Source organism: Zingiber officinale, chromosome 11A, assembly GCF_018446385.1.
Source record: "Zingiber officinale cultivar Zhangliang chromosome 11A, Zo_v1.1, whole genome shotgun sequence".
In the NCBI taxonomy this organism is placed as follows: Eukaryota; Viridiplantae; Streptophyta; class Magnoliopsida; order Zingiberales; family Zingiberaceae; genus Zingiber; species Zingiber officinale.
Genome location: NC_056006.1, coordinates 25,064,942 through 25,084,870, shown reverse-complemented (window position 1 = coordinate 25,084,870; position 19,929 = coordinate 25,064,942). Strand labels below are relative to the sequence as shown.

The 19,929-nt window shown below is 35.6% G+C and overlaps 1 protein-coding gene across 1 annotated transcript; it reads right to left on the bottom strand.

Moving 5' to 3' along the window:
* Nucleotides 1–1,540: 1,540 nt before the first annotated feature.
* Nucleotides 1,541–19,857, bottom strand: LOC122031178 (translation initiation factor eIF-2B subunit epsilon-like). The gene is made up of 15 exons (XM_042590316.1): nt 19,553–19,857; nt 19,234–19,467; nt 17,954–18,268; nt 16,712–16,819; nt 15,561–15,753; nt 13,705–13,967; nt 10,647–10,776; nt 10,112–10,191; nt 9,055–9,312; nt 8,904–8,977; nt 8,312–8,403; nt 6,572–6,654; nt 3,473–3,544; nt 2,349–2,474; nt 1,541–1,921 (listed from the first exon to the last, which is right to left on the bottom strand). The coding sequence occupies exons 1-15, from the start codon at nt 19,694–19,696 to the stop codon at nt 1,877–1,879; spliced, it is 2,217 nt and encodes a 738-aa protein (XP_042446250.1). The 5' UTR covers nt 19,697–19,857; the 3' UTR covers nt 1,541–1,876.
* Nucleotides 19,858–19,929: the final 72 nt, after the last annotated feature.

Sequence of the window (19,929 nt, the reverse complement as noted above, 5' to 3'; positions counted from 1 at the left end):
ATATTATCAGATGAACTAGTATTGTGTGTCACCCACTTTTGCCATCCATGTTGCCCGCATCTGTAATACTGTCTTCCAGGATTCTTGGTTGATCTAGAAATACAAACCATTGTTCTTTGCCCGCAGTCCCTACAGGTTACAGCTTGAAATCTCGTATTGTCGATGCTGCTATGACTTGATGATGCCATGAAATAGCAACCTAATAATCAAATTTACATTAATTAGATTAACACAAAATTAAGCAACTTAGAATTTTTGTATTATTTCAACATTCCAGTGCACATTCTCATAGACACAAGGGTATATCAACATTCCAGAGCAGCACTGTTTCGAGAAAAAAAATTTAGGTGTTCTGGAAAAAAAAACAACACAACTATAAGTAAAAATGTAGCGCTGTTCAGGTTTCTATATTTAAACATTCCAAAGCACATTCTCATAGACACAAGGGTATATCAACATTCCAGAGCAGCACTGTTTCAAGGCCAAACATCTAGTTCTTCAGGAAAAAAAAAACAACAAAACTATAAGTAAAATGTAGCATATGCATCTCCCTCAGGCACGCACCCATAAACACTGTGTTAGTTTTTGTTGGGACTTAGCGTTATAAACAAAATTTATGAATGATATTTATTAGTAAACTTGAAAATAAACTTACAAATATATAAAGAGGTTTTCAGGAATTCTGTAATATCAAACTCTAACTAGATAGATAGTTCTAAAATATAAAATTTTTAATTAAACAAAACTTAAACCTTCATCTGTCAAATATACCGATCCATAGCGGAATGGACTAGATACGTCGATTTATTGTGTTAATGGGTTAGCAAAAAAATCTATGTAGTTGTTCAGGCAAAAAAAATTTTTTACCGGAGAAGTCCAGGCGTGAGAAAACCATTGGAGAGGGAGGCGTTGTCGTGGATCCCAAATCGAGGCCAGAAAGGTAGCGGGTTGCCGCAGGGAGGCGTTGGAGAGGGAGTGGCCGACGCTTCTTCTGCTAAGGATCCTTGCGGCAGGAGATGGCTGGTGAGAAGCGGCTCGCGGCAGGAGATGGCGCTTCAAGAGAGGAAGGAGATCGCGGCAGGAGATGGCGAAGAGAGGGAGAGGGAGGTTTGGGAAAGTGCGATCGCGGCAGGCGATGGCGAAGAGAGGGAGAGGGAGAGCTCGCGAATCGCGATTTCTGCTAGGGCTCGCGTCGGGCTCGCGGGGGTGCTTCTGCTAGGGCTCACAGTGAGGAGGTTTGGGAAAGTGAATTTTGCCTAAACCCTTTACGCGTCTCACGCCACTGGAATGACGTGGACGAGCACCGCACGAAACCGCAGAAAAACTGCCGCAGGCTATCCTCTCTCTCTATAAATATATATATATATATATATATATATATATATATATATATATATATATATATATATATATATACACACAACCAGGAGTTTCGGTTCAAAATAATCTGAATTCAGAACTGAGTTACTCTTTAATAAAAATAAAAGCAAACCTTTTAAATATTTCTTAAAATTGTATGCGTGATTTGATAAATTGTCGATAAATCATAATAACTTCTCAACCCTTAGCCATCAAATAATCTGTTAAAAAACACTACCATTTGCTGCCAAAAATAATATGTACAAGCAAAAAATAAAATAAAAATAACATAATGATCCTCAACTCTCTTATTTTCTTCCCCAAATGACACGAGTATCCAAAAATAAAACACCGAAAATCAAATTCGGATGTACACTCACTTTCCTACTCCCTCGATTTCAAAACTGAGGGCTGCAAGGATTTCTAGTAAAATACTATGCCTTCGTCGATGACAATCAGGATCGGAATATGACCAAAGCACATTCTAAAGATTCTTCCGTACAAGGATGTCGATAACTCATTCGTCATCCTCATCTTCTTCCTCCGAAGCTTCCTTTAGCCACTGCAAAAATTTGCCAACATTATAGTGAAAGATTTCAAGGAATATCCCAGTTTGAATAGGCAAGAACAAGAAATTCTGTGGTCAATCAAATAATTGCATAAGCAGAATCAGAACTTGAGGTGGGACAAGGGGAATTGTTGTGCCCTCGCAAATGTTAAATACACCATTGGTCTAAAAAGTAAACAAATTGTATTCTCTTATAAAATTTTCAGCCTCATTAAACCAATAGAGTTTTGATGATTATGCCATCCCTACAAATAATCTGGCATTGGGGTTAGGTTCTAGCTAATTATAAAGTCTTTATTATCTTAATTGTTTCTATCGGCAATTGAAGTTCAAATATTTGAAATTCATTAAGTGAAATTTCATATTTCTATAGCTAAACCTTGATTATCTTCATTAAACAAAAGACTCATCAAAACTGTACCGTGATAAATGATTCAGATTGTTTAACAAATATCTTGTCAGATTCATCTGCTGCTCCTTTCTCCGATTCCCATGACAAAATTGCATCCTCTGATAGAATGTCCTTCTCATAGAGGTAGCTCAAGATCTACAAAAGGAAATGTCTACTAAATAACTCAAGCATCTGAAGATAAAAAAAGTAAAAAGCTTTTGATAAGGTTCATTGCCACCTACTAGCTCTGCTTGAAAACTTGATCAAGATAAACTATTAAGTGAATTTATCACTTGGCCAAGAAAAAATGAGTATAATGACTAACAACCTCAAACAGAAGCTATTGTTATATAAAGTTTATTTTATAGTTCTTTCTATGGTATAACATATGAATACACTCAAAACTCAATATGATTAGTATTCATCTCATGCATTGAATTCAGCATTAGTTTGAGTCCATCAAACAAAAGAAAGTTTTTATCTTGCAGCAAAATTGGTTTGATGCAATCTAAAAGATTTGGTTGATGTACTTTTTTCTTGAGCAAGCACCAAATTGAATGATATTTTATTCAGAAAAAAGAAACATGATTGCATAGTAGTACTTGGCTGGGACACAAGCATTCTTCATCTACCTCTTTGTAGCAGTGTCAGCTATGCAAACTCCCATACCAACATCCGTATAGTTGTGTTAGACATGGAAATCCATACCCATGTTAGATACTCGTAACAGAGTTGGAATAACAGGTAATAATAATTCATAGTTCAACTCTCTACAATGAGACTAACCAAAAGCTACATAAATACCTAAAGTAATAAATAATAATTCTTTTTACTACCGAATAATGAGATACAAGGTTGATTATCTAGAGAGCATAACCTTAGAGATTACAGCTTAGACTTTCCCATTTACCAACATTTATTTTGATCTAACATAAAATAAAGGTTCTAGCTCTGCTGAGCAGATAACAAGTGCAAAATGTTATTAATCTATCAAAACATTTTAGTAAATGAATTAACCTAATGTAGTCAGAAACTTCTAGACAGAACATCCCAGCTTAACAATTTTATGAATTGTAAATAAAATATAAAAATCTACGTTTCTCAATGCAATTGATGAAGAGTAGTTGTATCCTACTGATGAAGCTATTACTTACTGTACAAAACAAAGGTGATAACTCTGTAGCAGTCTCCGAGCAAATCTCTTCAAACTTCAGAATTACTTCAATCTGCACAAAAATTAGATTGAAATCTCATCTTATTTTTTTAAAAAGAAAAAAAAACTTAATCAAAAAAATCATTTACAATTTGGAAAAGGAAGGCACTAGGATCACATGATTTTCAATGTCCTAATGGCTCCATACTGAACAAGAAAAAAACCAAAAGGATATTAAATAGAAAAAAGGAAAAAAAACCAAATATGACCTTGTCCTTTGACAAAGTGAGTCGCGCATTTTTGTGGGATGTTAGAAAATGATAATATTAACCAATGTAATAAACCAAGTTGACTCTCAGTCTGTTCAGGCTGCGGCATTGTCAGACTTGCCATTTAGATTTAGAGATAAGTTTCACAGCGTATAAGATAATTGATTATGGAAATGCACTGTTTCCATCCTATCATCAAATATTTAACTAAATAGAGTAGGGTTATACAAGATAAATTCATATGCAATTACCAACAGTTAAGATGACTTCTAATCATGGTTCTAGAAAGAGGTTGCCTAAAACTTTGGAAGGGGGCCCCATAGAATGTTTTGCAATTGATAGACAAATATTATTTATATGCATGTTTTATATATACGACTACACTGTCAGATATTTATTGTTATACTTCAAATGTTTTGCATTGTACAAGTAACATATAGTACAAGGAGATGTGAATGGCAAGTGTTGACAAATATACTTTAGTGTATATAAACAACAACAACAACAACAACAAGCCTTATCCCACTAGGTGGGGACTATACTTTATTGTATATATTGATCATTTTTAGGATAGGGGCGGGTCGTGAGGAGCGCCTCATCTTTTGCTACAATAGAAGCAGTGAATTGAACTGTGTTTTGTTCAATGAAAACACAAAAAAAGGCCATCACTTCTAACAAGAATATATGCTCGGACAGAAACCACTTGATTTTGGAAATAAATCAGATTGAGTTTTTCTATTATATAAATTATGTTTTATTATTCCTCTATTTTATCTTTTTTTCTGCCTTATCAAGTTATTTCTATTTAAAATATCATCTTATGGTTATAAGTATGTGAGCTAAAGATCATCTAAAAAGTCTATTAACTCTTCTTCCTTGTATATGCTGCTTGAAGTGGCCAAAGGAGGTCTACCACTACCCTCCAAGTAATTGACACTATCTTGATCATCTTAGCAATTAATCATTTTGGGTGCAAACAATATCTTCCAGTGACGTACTTTAAGCTGGTAGATATTTTGGATTACCAAGTATATAAAAAAAATCAAGCAGATGGATGAGAACTTCAAGAACATTATGGAAGCACATGCAATGAAACAAGACAGAAGATGGTCAGTTAAAATAAGAAATGCGAGCATTAAATGTATAACTTTTAGCATTAGTGAGCCAATCTAAGTTCAACCAACCATCAAATAACAAGATCCAATCTACACTTTATCAAGGGCCTTTGGCATGTTACGAAAGTTGTATTTTCTCCAAAGATTCTTTGAGAATAGAATCTTACGTCATCTTAAGGAGAAATGAATAGCCTATTTGTGCTTCTTGTCTGGAATAACTACCACAATTCTAATGCAGACAAATGTAAGCAAGTGGATAGCATGTATGTTGATATATAGATACATCCAAGGCTTCGAATCCCAAGCCAAGCTGGGGTTTTGGTCCCTGGCAGGCTCAAGAATGTTGCCCATGCTGAGTGTTAGTGCTGCAGGGTGTGTTGAACACCAAAAGAGAAGAGGAAGAAGAGAATATCTCACATACTTGAAACCCTCTTGAAGGAAGAGGAAGAAGAGGGTGTATTAAGGATGTCTTGCATACATCACACTTGGCACTTCAACACCATGCCAAGTGTCAGTGCTAGAGGGTGTGTCAATCGCCAAAAGAGAAGAAAAGGATGTCTTGTGTGCCTAGAATCCTGTCATCCATGTCCCTCAGGAAGTTGACGAGCATCTCATGCCCATGAGGAAGTCGACGAAGCATCTCATGATGCCTCAAGGAACCTCCAGAAGACTCACAGAAGCCTCCAATGTGTCACGGCAATGCCTCACATGCCTCGAGAAGCCAACACATCTCGTGATGCCTTAGAGAGAACCTCTAGAAGACTCACAAAAGCCTTTGGTGAATGTGACAGCATCTTACATGCCTAAAAAAGTTGATGCAGGTTCTCACGATTCCTTAGAGAACCTCCAGGAGACTCATGGAAGGCTTCGGTTCGTTGTAAAAGCATCTTGTGTGCTCCAAGAAGCCAACAAATTGTCTCGCAACGCTTTAAGAAACCTCCAAAGGATTCATGAAAACCTTTGGCTCGTTGTGGAAGAATCATCTGTTTCGTGTAAGAGTCACATTCCCTAGGTGAGGGATTAATCTTGGGTTGTTCTGTGTGCCAACTGGCAGGCAGAATAAGATGTTCTGCCTATGTCGATCAACACACAATGAAATTTTAAACCATGGATATAGCAGTACAAATATTTGGGAAAAGAAGATACTTGGAGTTAGCGAAAAGAGCAGATTCTCCAGACAGTCAACACATGCAAGCAACAAGATAACATGAAAATTGTTATATGGTATAGTCGTAAAAATATTAGGAAAACAGATACACGGAGTTCACTAAAATAACAGATTCTCACAGCAGCCACTTTGACAGGTTAAACCGATTAAAGAAAGAAGAGCAAAAGAGAATTACCACAATTTTCCATGCAAACACATGTAAGCAACTGGATAGCATGAATGCTCAGCAGTAAAAATATTAGGAAACGGATAATGGAGTTTGCTAAAATAGCAGATTCTCACAGCAAGCCACTGTGATAGGTTAAACCGATACGAGAAAATAGAGTAACTACCACAATTTTCATGCAGATGAAAGTAAATATGGATAATATGTATGTTGATATATAGGTAAAGCAGAATAAATATTTGGAAAAAAGATAATACTAAATTCGCTTAAAGAGAAGTCTCCCCAAAACAGCCACTAGAAAGACCACTTTTACTTTTGATTGCAAATTGCAGTCATTGAGACCACCATAAAGAATGTAAGTCCCAGAACATATGTTACTTGCCTCTTCATCTACACTCTTTAGATAATGCTTCAAAAGATCCTTCCACTTGTTGATCTCCTTGGCAATGCTTTGGTATAGCTCACCTAAGGATCAATATAGTACACAGAGTCAATCAAATCTTAGATGTCCATATTATTTGATATGAATATAGAAATAGTAAATTCTAGAAATTGCAAGTAGATGAATCCAAATATTCGAATATGTTAACCAGGCAAAAATATGATTAATCCATAGTAGCCTTAACACATAAATTTTATCAGATATTCTAAAAAAAATGATTCAGAAGTGCCTAGTATGCAAGAAGCAGTAAAATAAGCATGTTAATATACTCCACTTCCTCGGTCCCCCAACAAGTTCTCAATTGTTGAGTTGGCAGCCAATTGTTAGTATAGTTTAAAATTTTCTGCTTTAATTTCCCGCTTCATGTGTTTTCTAGGGTTTAATGAGAGGATCCTATCACTCAAAAGACTAAAGGTATCCAGAATTTCATTATATTAAACATTTTATTCTCATTCCCTTGTTTGTTGTATTAATTACCTTACCCTACAATAGAGAAGCTTCATAATACAGGATCACATGTTTATTTTCGGCTCCAAGCATGGCCATCAGTCATCAAGACAAACAACCTAGAGAACCAAAGTGACATAAGTTCATAAAGCTTTCACAAATCCTATAATATTCTCATGCAATCTTTGAGAAATACCTAAAACCCCAAAAAATTACATACCACCAATTACCTTGTGTTTTGTCATCAAGAGACAGTTAATAGGGTAAGTAAATCGAAGTCCACACTAATGGCTCAATGCTACAATTCTTGTGATATCACTCAAACAAACTATTCCGATTTCTGATGACTGAATAAGAAAATGTATTACTTATGACTTTCAGGTAGGAAAAAAGTCAACTGTTCAGTGATTTTTTTTTAAATCATCATGAAAATACTTGAGTGATGGCTCAAAATACAACAAAAAATATGTATGTTAAGTTCAAACATAAGGCAAGGCTAGTAAGTAGAAGATAATAAAGTAAAACAAAATTTTGGTGATATAGAATCATTCATCTATAAAAATCTTGATTTATTATTGAAAACCCACAACAATTAAAAAAGAAAAAGAAATAGAGAGAACTTTTGTAGCAATCAAGATTTAAAAGGAATTTTTATAAAATAAAATACTGCTAGGAAAAAACTATGTTTTTAGTTCCACTTGGGCTGCAGCTGCTCGCTCCTTAGCCAATGCCTCGTTTTGGTCCTTGCTTGTAGCACTTCTCTTGAGTGCAAGGTCCCTAAACTCGGATACATAATTAAACATGACATACAAATGATTCTAGGAGAGATGTTAGAAGAGGATATAGTGTGAATGTAGAATAAATGAGAATACTTGTCCATCTATAAGAAAGTTTAGCAACACATTTCTTCAAAAGAGATGATCAATTAATAAAAAAAAATCCATTTTGGGCCTAAATACAGGATACAAGTGTCGACATACACAGCATATAACATACTGTGTCAAAAAGGTAACTGAGTGCTTGTATGGTGTGGAAAAGCAATTGATCCTACTCATTTAAAAATTTCAATTTATACCACCTCAACCCTATGGTTGTCATTAGCATTTCCATACATACCAAGTTTAATCACTAGCAACTGACCATTGAATGAAATAAAGAAGCCAATGTAATCTATATTTAGTTTCTAGAAACTGAGAATAGTTTAGAATGATAAAATTTTATGCCGATACTCACTGTTAGAGGAATGAGGAGCTTCTAAACCCAACTTCATCACAGAAAAGAATAACGCCCCAACACAATCAGCATGTGACTTATTGCATGACAACCTAATATTGCAAAAAGATCTTAATTAATATGGCTCAGTGAAATATATGTGATGCAGAGGACCATAGGACTATATTCAAGAAGTAATAAAGCTCCAACCAGAAATGATATACAAAATAAAATTACTAAGCTTGCTCCAAAAAACTAATTTATGTGTCAAAACTCAATTCAGAGAAATCATTTCATCAATCTCGTTCATGGTATTGAAAAAGGAGATAGACCCACAGATGTTGTATATTCAGCAATATTTGTCTACATATTGTCTTATCAATTTTGACACTATTATTCCTTGACTAATTATAAAAAAAAGTAATAAGAAATCTGCTAATGAAAGCACAAGTATCAACCATATATGTAAAATGGAAGCATCAAGGCATAGTTCACTTGATTAGTTTGTGATTGTTATCAAAGCTATGGAAACCTTGAATCAAGTATGCCAAATATTTTAACTCAACAACAACGTAGAAAGAAAGAGTGTAATTCCTGACTAGAACTATATTACCTCAGTGAATTTATTTCTAAAATCACCGTTTCTTGGTTCACTCCTGTAAGAGCCCGATGGAAAGTTGCTTCCACCTGAAGTTGATATAACATAATTGTTGTGAATTAAATGAAAATAAAAGTCTCCACACATAGATATTCCCATTAATTACCTCCTTATCAAAATCGGTTGAATCTACATAATCTCCCCCATCACCATCATCAAAACCAGTACTTTCTGAATCAAGTTGTAGCTCACCAGAAACTGGAGTATTACTCACAAATTGATAAGACACATCAGGTTCCTCATGATAAGCATGAGATAACTCTGTCAATTTTGCTTCGGGAATTGGAGCAATAGAGTGTCTCCATTCTTCCTCGTGCTCCCCTTCATATGTAGACCATATGTAACCAACACCAGCAATACCAACCTAAAGAACAAGATGGAAAATATCATTGGGATGAGCAACAAGAACTTTTAAAATGACAAGCGGAAGTTATTTAGCATCTATACAATAAAAGAGAAAGATGTAATACAATCTACAAACTACAAAGTCACTACAACTAGCAGCACACAACATCTTGGATCAATTATTTTGTATAACCTTACCTCTTGAAATTAAATCATTTTTTACATAGCATAAAGAGCAACTCGCATAATTGTACACATTAAGAATCCTTTTCCCTCTAACAACAGATCTTTTGCCTTAACAAGTTGTTTGCAGGCCTTTTCAACTTACAAATAATTGAAAGCAACTTGCTTTTTTAGCAAATTATTTGTCATCCGTTTAAAATAAACAATTTTTATGTTTAACTAGGATCCTCGCCATTAGGATCACATGAGTGAACAATATATGTGATGCAACACCAAATTTGAAACCTCTAATAGGACAGAAAATTGGGACAAATTAGATGAAGCACAAGAATAGCTATCCCGTATAGAGAAAAGGGTCTAACACAGAAATGAAAGTGGCAACTGATTATTACATGAAACACTGTTTTGCAACTCTTTTATAGACTTATCCTGCAAAAAATAGAAACCAAATAAGCAAATTCAACAATTCCCATTAATTGACTACACAAAAAGACAAATTGCCAAACAATTTGAATTATTACCAAACAACTTAAATTGAATTCAAAATTGAAATTGATTCGCAGATGGCATCAATATGATTTATATGAATCCAAGAATAAATTAGATGAAGAAAGAATAATAAAGTGCATGTACACCTCAGATGAGTTAGAGTTTTCCATGACTGAAAAATTTGGGGTTGATTCTGCATTCCTACTACTGACCATACTAGTAATTGCTGCAAAATGCCAAAGTGAAAATTCTATCAGAGTTCCACCAAATCAAAGAAACCAAAACAATAACATGCAGAAACTAAAGACTCATGATGTCACATAAGAAGTTAACAATAAAAAGTAATAGCACTAAATAGAGGCTACAATGTCTAAGAAAATTTAATAAATATGGATGGAAAACTAGAATGTAAAGTCTGTGTAAGAACTATACAGGAAAGAACACTCTTACAAGCAGTACAGCATCATTCACAACTAGTAATATGCATAATGACATAACCTAAACATAACAATTAAATTGATTGAATCTTTTAGTGCTCAAAATTAAATCCTGGGCCATGTGAATAACTAAATCAATTGACTGAGATAGAATTATATGTAGCTGAGTACTGGATTCGACCAATAGATTATACAATTATAATAGCTAATAAATAGGAATCAGATCATGAGTTAAAGAATTTACAAGGACTTTCTATAACTGCACTGCTTGCATCAGCGTATTCAAGTTCCTCGTCACTATCTTGGATAGAAGGCTGAGGACGTAAAGAAACTTTCGAATAAGCAGGAATTGTAATCAATCGCCCAACTTCAACCTGGCAATGGAAAAGCAAATTAATCAACCAAATAAGAGAACTGAAAAAATACAGTTACAAACGTAAAAAAAAAAATCATCAATAATTTAACTAGAACTAGAAACTTCATAGGTCACAGAGGTTAGAAACTGGAAACACCAAGCTTCCAGTATTAGTGAATATCGTATGCTAGATAATAATCCATAGTAGTAGTTGCTAGATACTTGGACGTGAAGACAATGCTACTTAGGCATTCCATTAACATAAGACCATAGGAATGGAAAAGCACAAAAATACACATCACAAAAAACAGGTATTTTTCAACTATGAAAAGTTTATATGACATTTTGCTGCTGCACATCACATTTTGTTGTTCAACAAATTCAATTGTCGATTCTGGTGTCTAGTGATGTTCGTCAATCCACTAATATGACCCACCAAACCATCTAATGAAGATCATACATTCCACAAAATATTACTTCTTCTAGATGAATAACTTATCATACATTCTACAATAATACTGCTTCTAGATGAATAACATGAGATTGGCCTCTCTGCCAATATGCCATAGATCAATCTGTGAAAAAGTGGATTACGTGCAAATACAATGTGGCTAGTATGTGATCTAAAAAAACAAAGAACAAAAAAAATGAGAATATGAACTCCAAGTTTAACAATTTCAACTCTCAAGCTTATCTCACAATTGAAAAGCAAAGGGTAAATTAATGAGACATGAAATATACCTAATTGGAACTACGTTTCAATGTCATAAACAAACAAAGAAAAGTGCATCTTCTTGGTCACTTTGCCAATTTATTTGAATGAAAACTTTATATGGTAGAAAAGACAACTCATTTTTATCTTGGATATGAGAATACACATCAGAATCAAGACACCACAACGCCTTAAATTTTCCATAAATGCAGTAGCAAAGTGGAAGTAGTGACAACAATTCACTAAAGGTATTCTGTAGTAAAGCCAAAAATTGTTCATGCTCAAAGAAAATATTTGTTGAGGATGCTGGCACAAAGTCAAGATGATGTTAGAGACTTAGAGTAGCAATGGCATGCCCAATAGAGCAACATTCAAAGTGTGCCCACAGTGTACATTGGATGGTTGATGTGATCACAAATGAATATATTGCGAAAATTAGCAATGGCATGCCCAATAGAGCAACATTCAAAGTGTGTCCACAGTGTATATTGGATGGTTGATGTGATCACAGTGAATATATTGCGAAAATTAGTTTTGCTCGAGACCACAAACTCATCCAGACAGAAGCAGCAACTTAGATGAAGCTGTGGAAATCATGGATACATGAGCAAGGGAAGCACGAAGGATGTAAATCAAAGCGTCAAAGAGATGATACCATTACCAATTGGTGGTAGCATGTAACTTATAAGTATTTTGTAAGTAATAAACACTTCAGATATTATCATATGCATGTTGCTCAAATTCTTAAGTACAACCTATTTTATCATATACATGAGCAAGGGAACTATTGACTCCATGTCATTGGTAGAGGATGTCTAAGGGAAGAGAAATGACAAGGAGGACAAATGATCCTAGGTTTAAATTAGCATAAAGAATTAAAGAGAAAGAAAAAACATCCTATATAGTGGGAAAAATACAAAAGAGGAACATAGTAACAAGGCGAGGAGAGGTTCAAGGCAGAAGGGCTAAGATAGCTTGATTAGTGGAGGGGAGTGATGTGGAGAGGGAAGGGGTGATGTAAATTGATAGAAGTGTGAATAAGGAGGTGTACTTGACGAGGAGTAGGGAGCCAGGAAGAAAAGGAGACAAGCTCAAGGATGCAACTCAATACAAAGAGCAGAGAAAACAATGAGGGGTACAAAATGAATAGGCACCCCATGTCATCACGCTTGAGGAGGGCAACAAGGTGAAGGTCATTAGAAGGCTTTAAAGTATTATTTCACGCCAATGTTTCAGTCCTCTACTATACTGATGCAATTTTGGTATTATACTATTGACTGCCGACATGCTACAACACATATTAAAATGTACCAAGATGAATTTAGGTGGACATCAATCCTTCAATTATTTTCAACAAATTTAAGACTACAACAGTAAAATAGTGCATTAAATTAAAACTTCATTGTACCATACCATAGTGCATTAAATTAAAACTTCATTGTACCATACCATGCCAATGCTCAATATACTTCAACATATGGCCAAGTGTGTTAAGATGAATTCAAATGAAATTTGCTCTTTTAATCCCTTTTCATTTGCTCCTTTAATCCCCTTCTACGTAGGGTTTTTATTCCAAAAATAAGATAGTAATTGAATTAAAAATTTCTCCACATTTCAACACATATTAGAACATGCAAAAATGAATTCAGTTTTGCACTTTTAATCAACTTGTTTAATTCTAAAAAATAATACTATGGCACATGCATTGATGCGTGAGGAAGTGTGTAAAACATCATGGAAAAATACTCCTAAACACAAGCGACGTGGAAGAGGTAACACACGCCAATTAGTGTCAAATTTTGATAATTTAATATAAGTGTACCTTTCATGTTTCAACTATGTTGCCAAGCAGGGCACAAAATTTCAAACCATGGTTATTGGTACGATGGATTTAGCCACAAATTAATGTTTAAGATTTAAGGTTTAAGGTTATGCCATTGATCTTTTATATATCCAAGTAATATGCATTTATAGTCAATACATTAAAGTATTTTTCTTCGTTTAATCTTCAAAATTTGTACATTAAAGATATATTACAACCCATGTATACATATCGCCGAGAACTACTAAAAATGTAGGACTAAACTCATTAAATGCTAACACTAGCAATGAACAATTGGATATATGGATGTTATGATCTAGGTTATGCAAAACAAGAAAAAGTAGCACAAACTAATTAACTACAAGAAAATAGATATCAAAGGAGAACAGCAGGTTGAGTATAAGCACCATTACCTTGAATGATAAAATGACTCCAGGTTCCAAGACTACCCCTGCTCTTAGATGAACACCATCACAAACTATAGCATGATTCAATCTACAATCATCTTCTATAATGACATTATCCCAAATGTAACAACCATTGATGCATACATTGTTCCCAAGTGTACAACCGTGACCAACTACCGAGTTGGTTATAACACTATGGTTTCCAATTGTAGTTCCACTTCCAATCAGGGTAACAGCGCCTATTCGTGCAGATTGTGATTGAACAATATCTGAAGGGAAAAAAATTAACAGTATATCAACCAAAAAGGAAAAAAATTTAACTTCAATGAACAATAAACACATTCAGGAATCAACGAGAAAAAAAGGTGATGATTATTGAAGTGATACATGCAGGTTTCTGATTGGTCATAGTGTGTGATAATTGGTTGACATTCACCAATTCAACCTTTTTATCCTACTTAAATAACTTGAACTTTGCCAAAGAAATTGCCCAGAGGCAAACTGATTTGATAATATGATTGAAATTTGTTGAAACTGAAATGAGTTTCCCAGTAATTGGTTGAAACAAATTAATATCAATAGCATGTAAAACACACCTAAAAGCTACAACCATCGAACAAAACAAAAGTATACATAACAAAAAATTGGCAAGGAAACTTGGATCGACAGGATTCAAGCAAATTAGGAATAAAAGCTTTGAGCAACCAAGATTCTACTATTTTCCAACAAATTCCCACCAGATCAATGGTGCTGGAACCAGCCCAAGTAAACCACAGAGCTGGTATTAGTAAATATCATCAAAATACTAATGGTTGCAATCAAATCACGACCCGTGCCAAAATTTCGGACCTGGACTAGAATGATACGGTTTCGGTCTCATATCATATCATACCGTGCCCATATAGTTTCGGTATTTTTTAAATATAAATATAAATGTATATTAATATTTGATTATTATCATAGTTTCGGTTTCCTAATAAAGTATTTATCATATATTTTTAAAATTAAAATAAATAAAATATTTAATTAATTATATAATTTTATTAGGATTTAATTAAGCATCTTTGAATTGCCCTTGTCTACCTTGGGAATTATTTTAATTAACAAAACATTTAATTAAAAAAAGGGATCGCGACCACAGGCACAACCGTGACCCCTCAGGCGCGGTTGTCGGGGTCGCGCGACCCCTCCCACACGACCCTTCGACGGGGTCGCGCGGCCGCTCCAACGGGGTCGCAGGACCCCTCCGACACGACAGCGAGGCTCACGCGGCCCCTTTGCCGCGGCTGCAGGGCTCACGCGGTCGCGGGGGTTGTGCGGGCGTTCCTATGCCGTCGCAGGGGTCACACAACCCCTCCTGTGTGACCGAAGGTGTTGCAACGCCCTGCGATGCCCTTCCTGCGGCCGCGAGCATCGCGACGCCTTTGCGGCTACAACGGAACTAGTGTCGGGTTCGTGCCGGTGTCGGTCGACGGGCAGAACGAAATGTTTCGCCCGTTTCGACCGACTCGGCATGAGATTTCAAACCTTGGTTACAATAAATGGACTTAAGAACAAGTGCCCATCCAAGGTGAAGGCATAGCTAAAAGACACCCTCATGTAATTGAAGATGCTCATCTATAGTATTAGCAATGGTTGTCTCCTACCATTTGTTCACTTGGAAGGTTTAGAATGTCCTATTCAAAAAAAGTTTGAGGCCATGCTCTAAGTTACAACCTAGACAAGACTTATTCAATCAATAATCTAAAGACAGGCAGACTACATCAAATACTTTCCATCAAAGCAAAAAAACTGAAGACATAATTACCATATAAGGAAAAGAGATGATCATCAATAAAACTTCTAATTGAGGTTAGATTTACCAGATGCTTTGTATATTCCCTCTCTATCTAGCTTCACCTTTGATGAATTCCCAAAGTATTGAAAATTTGGCACCAAAGGATATGTCCACCTTTGCAGTATGTCCTTGCTAATTGTACCATAACTCCTGAAATTATCTATTCTTGCTGCATAACTTGAATGAATTTCATGGGTAAAAATCTTGTAACCCATGATCTGCAATATATCATCAGGTGATATTAGTAAAAGTTTATATGATTATCATATTGTGAACATTTTCAGGAACTAAATTACACAAGTGAAATATGAAATATCTACAAGCTTACATTTGCCATAAACATAAAGACTGGGAGTGCAAGGTGTGACTGTAAGAGGAATGCAAGTAAACCTAATTCAATGTACAAATTAATAGTTTATGCAATTTGTACCTCACATCAGAGGGAGTTTAAGAATTAAAGTGGTGACTTTCATTTGAAGCACAAAATAAACTTGCCTAAGGTGTAGATGGTAACACATTTTCACAAGATAGTAAAATTTACATATATAACAAAAAGATTTCTGGAATTCCTAGATGCTGTTGGATTCTTCCAGGGAAGAAAATCTATAGTAGTATACTCATTCATTTGTCCAATAAAGCTAACTGATCAAAGACGCAACATAAAATGTTTGCAAAGCAACAAGGAACAAGAAGATTCTTGAGAGATTAAAATTTTGAAAAAGTAAAGTCCTGAAATTTCACTGTTACTTTATAGTTTCTTCCTTATGCAAAAAATAAGCAATAAACAAGTCTTGGAGACCAAGAATTACCAACATCTAACCTGCCAGACATTTCATCAAACTAACAAACCAACAAAGTGTAATCCTATAAGTAGCACCTAAATTTTTACAAGAGATTTTGAATGGGATCCTAAACTGAACGTGCTTGCAAATTAGAAACTCAATTCTCAATGCCAAGATAAGGCAACCATTAGGGTATGAAGTACCTAAACAAATGCACCACAAGCAGAATCCTCAAATTACAAGTAGAAACAGAGGTAGAAAGACAAAGGTAGAATCTATAATGCATACTCATCAAGGATTTCCAAAATTAGGAAAAACAGCATGAAACAAATGTAACATTTAATCATGTTGCACATGATGTATAAAAGCAAACAATATCAAAAGTGAATCTCACATCATCAACAAGCAAACCCTTGACAAAATGGCGGCGAAGATGTTGATAATCAAAATTGTCCATAAAAAGACTGAGGACTTCTGGAGAGCAGATATCTATATAGCAATCCTGCAAAAGAATTATTTAATCACTTTTAAAAACTGGCAAATAGTCGTTCAAAATATCACTAATAGCATTGTAAATCCAACATTAATAACATTGTGTCTAGGTATTACAGACGACCATGATGCACTATCTTAGATGACTTTTTACAGATCCGAAATATCACAACTAAAACTGAGTGCATTGACATTTCAATGTAAACCAACACTAACAAGGTGGTGCCTGTTGCCTCCAGTAAACCAAGGTACACCCACTGAGATAGCCTTCACAGGACCCATCAATTGTACCGAGATGTAACACAGGAGTGGCATTTATACCTACATCCTATTTTATTAGTCTTGTCACACCCACTGAGATAGCCTTTACAGGACCCATCGATTGTACCGAGATGTAACACAGGAGTGACCTTTATACCTACATCCTATTTTCTTAGTCTTGTCATGCATATGAACGAGATTTATTTGGATCAAATATATTCATTTGTACAAGAAAAACATTGCTCAGGTAATTTTTCTCTGTAAGGAAGTTACAAACAAAATATTTTCCTTTATATAAGTGCAAGGAATTAAACAATTTTATTATACAGGTTCATTTTTCACCAATTGCTACCTATATGTTTTTTGCAATTTGCACTATCCCTTGCATGGTTTCTCTTATATTTTACTACCCATATTAAATAAATCTCCTCTGTGCTTTAATATATTGAGTCACGCTTTTTCATATCAACAAATGATAACCACATGTTATTTGGGGAAAAAATTACCTTTAAAACACTTTCCAAATAATCATGCTAAATGCCTTACTATCTTTATATATGTGCCACTTGTGGGTACAGTCTCCACATGTCGCCAAAATCATGATACTTGGCCTGAGTGGCAATATGCCCCTAACTTTAATCAGGTTACTAAAGATAATGTCCAACCACAATAGCATAAACATACATATGCAACTATCTTTCAGCGCCAAGATTTTCAGATTGATTTGTGCACAAAAGCCCTCTAATTGATTGTGGATGTCTTGAACAATAAGGCCAGTGCATCTATGTGCGATTAATTGCCAGAATACCAGTAGATGTAAAATAATAAGAAAGACAAGTGAAAAAGATACATAATAAGCATATAAACAAGTTGGGAAAAATACCTGCTTGTCATTGTGCAAATAAACTGAAGTATTGTCAGCTAACAACGTTTTATCAATAGAAATAAACCGCTGAGAAGGATTAACCTTGTCCTCATAAAAAATAAGCTCTTTTGTTTGAGGATCAATAGCCATTAGAACTTTGTCGGTGCCGAACCGAGTTTGATGTGTCAAGTTTGATGGTTTGGAGTGTTTAATGATCATTGTCATAACAGCAAGCGGATCTTTTTTCTTTCTTTCCTTGTGTTCGCGGAGGGCCTGAGCTAAGTTCATATTGCTAATTGTATCGCCACTAATGAGAACAAAGTCCCCATGTATCTAAAGAGGCAAGAAAATGTAAAATAGTCAAGATAAATGGCTAAACTTATTCTATAATACATACAAGATTTTCAACCTCAATATGAAAGTTCTTTTGAAGGATATATAGTATACGTTCGTCATACAAATCAAAATGTGCATCATATGAATCAAATTAATAGCCTTATGCTGCAGGGTCCACAATCATCTTTTATCCACTAAATACTATAAATTACCCTTGTGTCAGTAGGTAGAACAATTATCTTAGGGATAAGAAATCAAGTTACATAATTCCAGCACAATTAATCTCATGATTTGTTTTCTATAATAAGCTTTATAAGTTAATATTACCCACCAAGGACAAACTTAGGCACAGCTGGATTTTTGGTCTTTGCAAAAGGTAACTGTCTTAGATCTGTCTGATGAGCGTCACTCTTTGTATGCTATTGAGACTTGAGAGGCATCTGCAATGCTGGTATGTCGAGAGAAGATATGATGCTCATTCCTAGCATGACTAATCTACCACCAATCCATCTACTGTGAGAAATGTTATTAGAAAATTCAAATGTCATTTTTGTTCTTGAACAGTCATTTAATCTTTCTATCCTTCTCCTATTACTTCTGTACAATCCAACTCTACAAACCTTCATAACAAATTGACAAGTTTTTCCATTTGAGCTACTTAAGAATACATTAAATCTCCAGCATTTCATGATTGTTTTGGTATTCTGGAAGATTGTTGCTACCAAAAAATTCTCCAATGAAATCAGATTGACATCTATGTTTTTTCATATGCCTTAAAGGGCAGTTAATATTTTTTTAATATATTTTTCCTTTGCTGAAAGAAAGGCTCCAACAGTAAGAAGCCATAAGGAAAATGTGGCGACACTTATATTCTTTCTTGGCAAATTTCCTAGAATAATATCTAGGATGAATCCTGCAACCAGGAGACTACAACAAATTCTAGTAATAGAATAGTAGCATACCACAGATTTTTCATATATCACACGGAGCGCATCTCCAGCACTAATGGCGTCATGCGACTCAATCGTAGTGACAGAAAACCTGGATGTAGGCTTAGTCCATTCAGACTCTTTCAAGTAGTCCTTCACCTGTTGTGAGTGGGAGCAGCAGAAGACAAAAACCTCCTCGACCCCGACGGAATCGAGCCAAGCAAGAGTGTATTCGATCATGGGAACGTTCACCAGAGGCAACAGCACCTAAATGCACAATTCGAGAATCGAGTGAGTATTCAAGGGAAACCCTAAGTAGGGGAGGCTTCAATAGATCGTTGATCGGAAGTACCTTGGGCCGTTCGAGGGTGATGGGGCGGAACCTGAGGTTGAAGCTGTCAGCGAGGAGGACGGCCTGGAGGGGAACGCGGGAGACAACCTCCGAGTCATCGGCAGCGACGGAGTTGGCGCCGCGCTGCCCTTTCTTTTGCGCCATAGCGCGGCCGCCGGTGAGAATGGATGAAATCGCAGCGGGCGCTGAGGAGGAATCGAGCGAGAGCCGAGGGATTCGTCGAGTTTAAGGCGTCGAAGCTGATGAGCTTGTCTGCGGTGAGTTCGAGCTCGCGAGTCCCCAAAAGGATCAACAGGTTCGACTCGGATGCCGAGCTGCCGGAGAATCGGTTTCGGGTCCTTTTATGTTTCGGATCCGGATCCGAATCCGGATCCGGA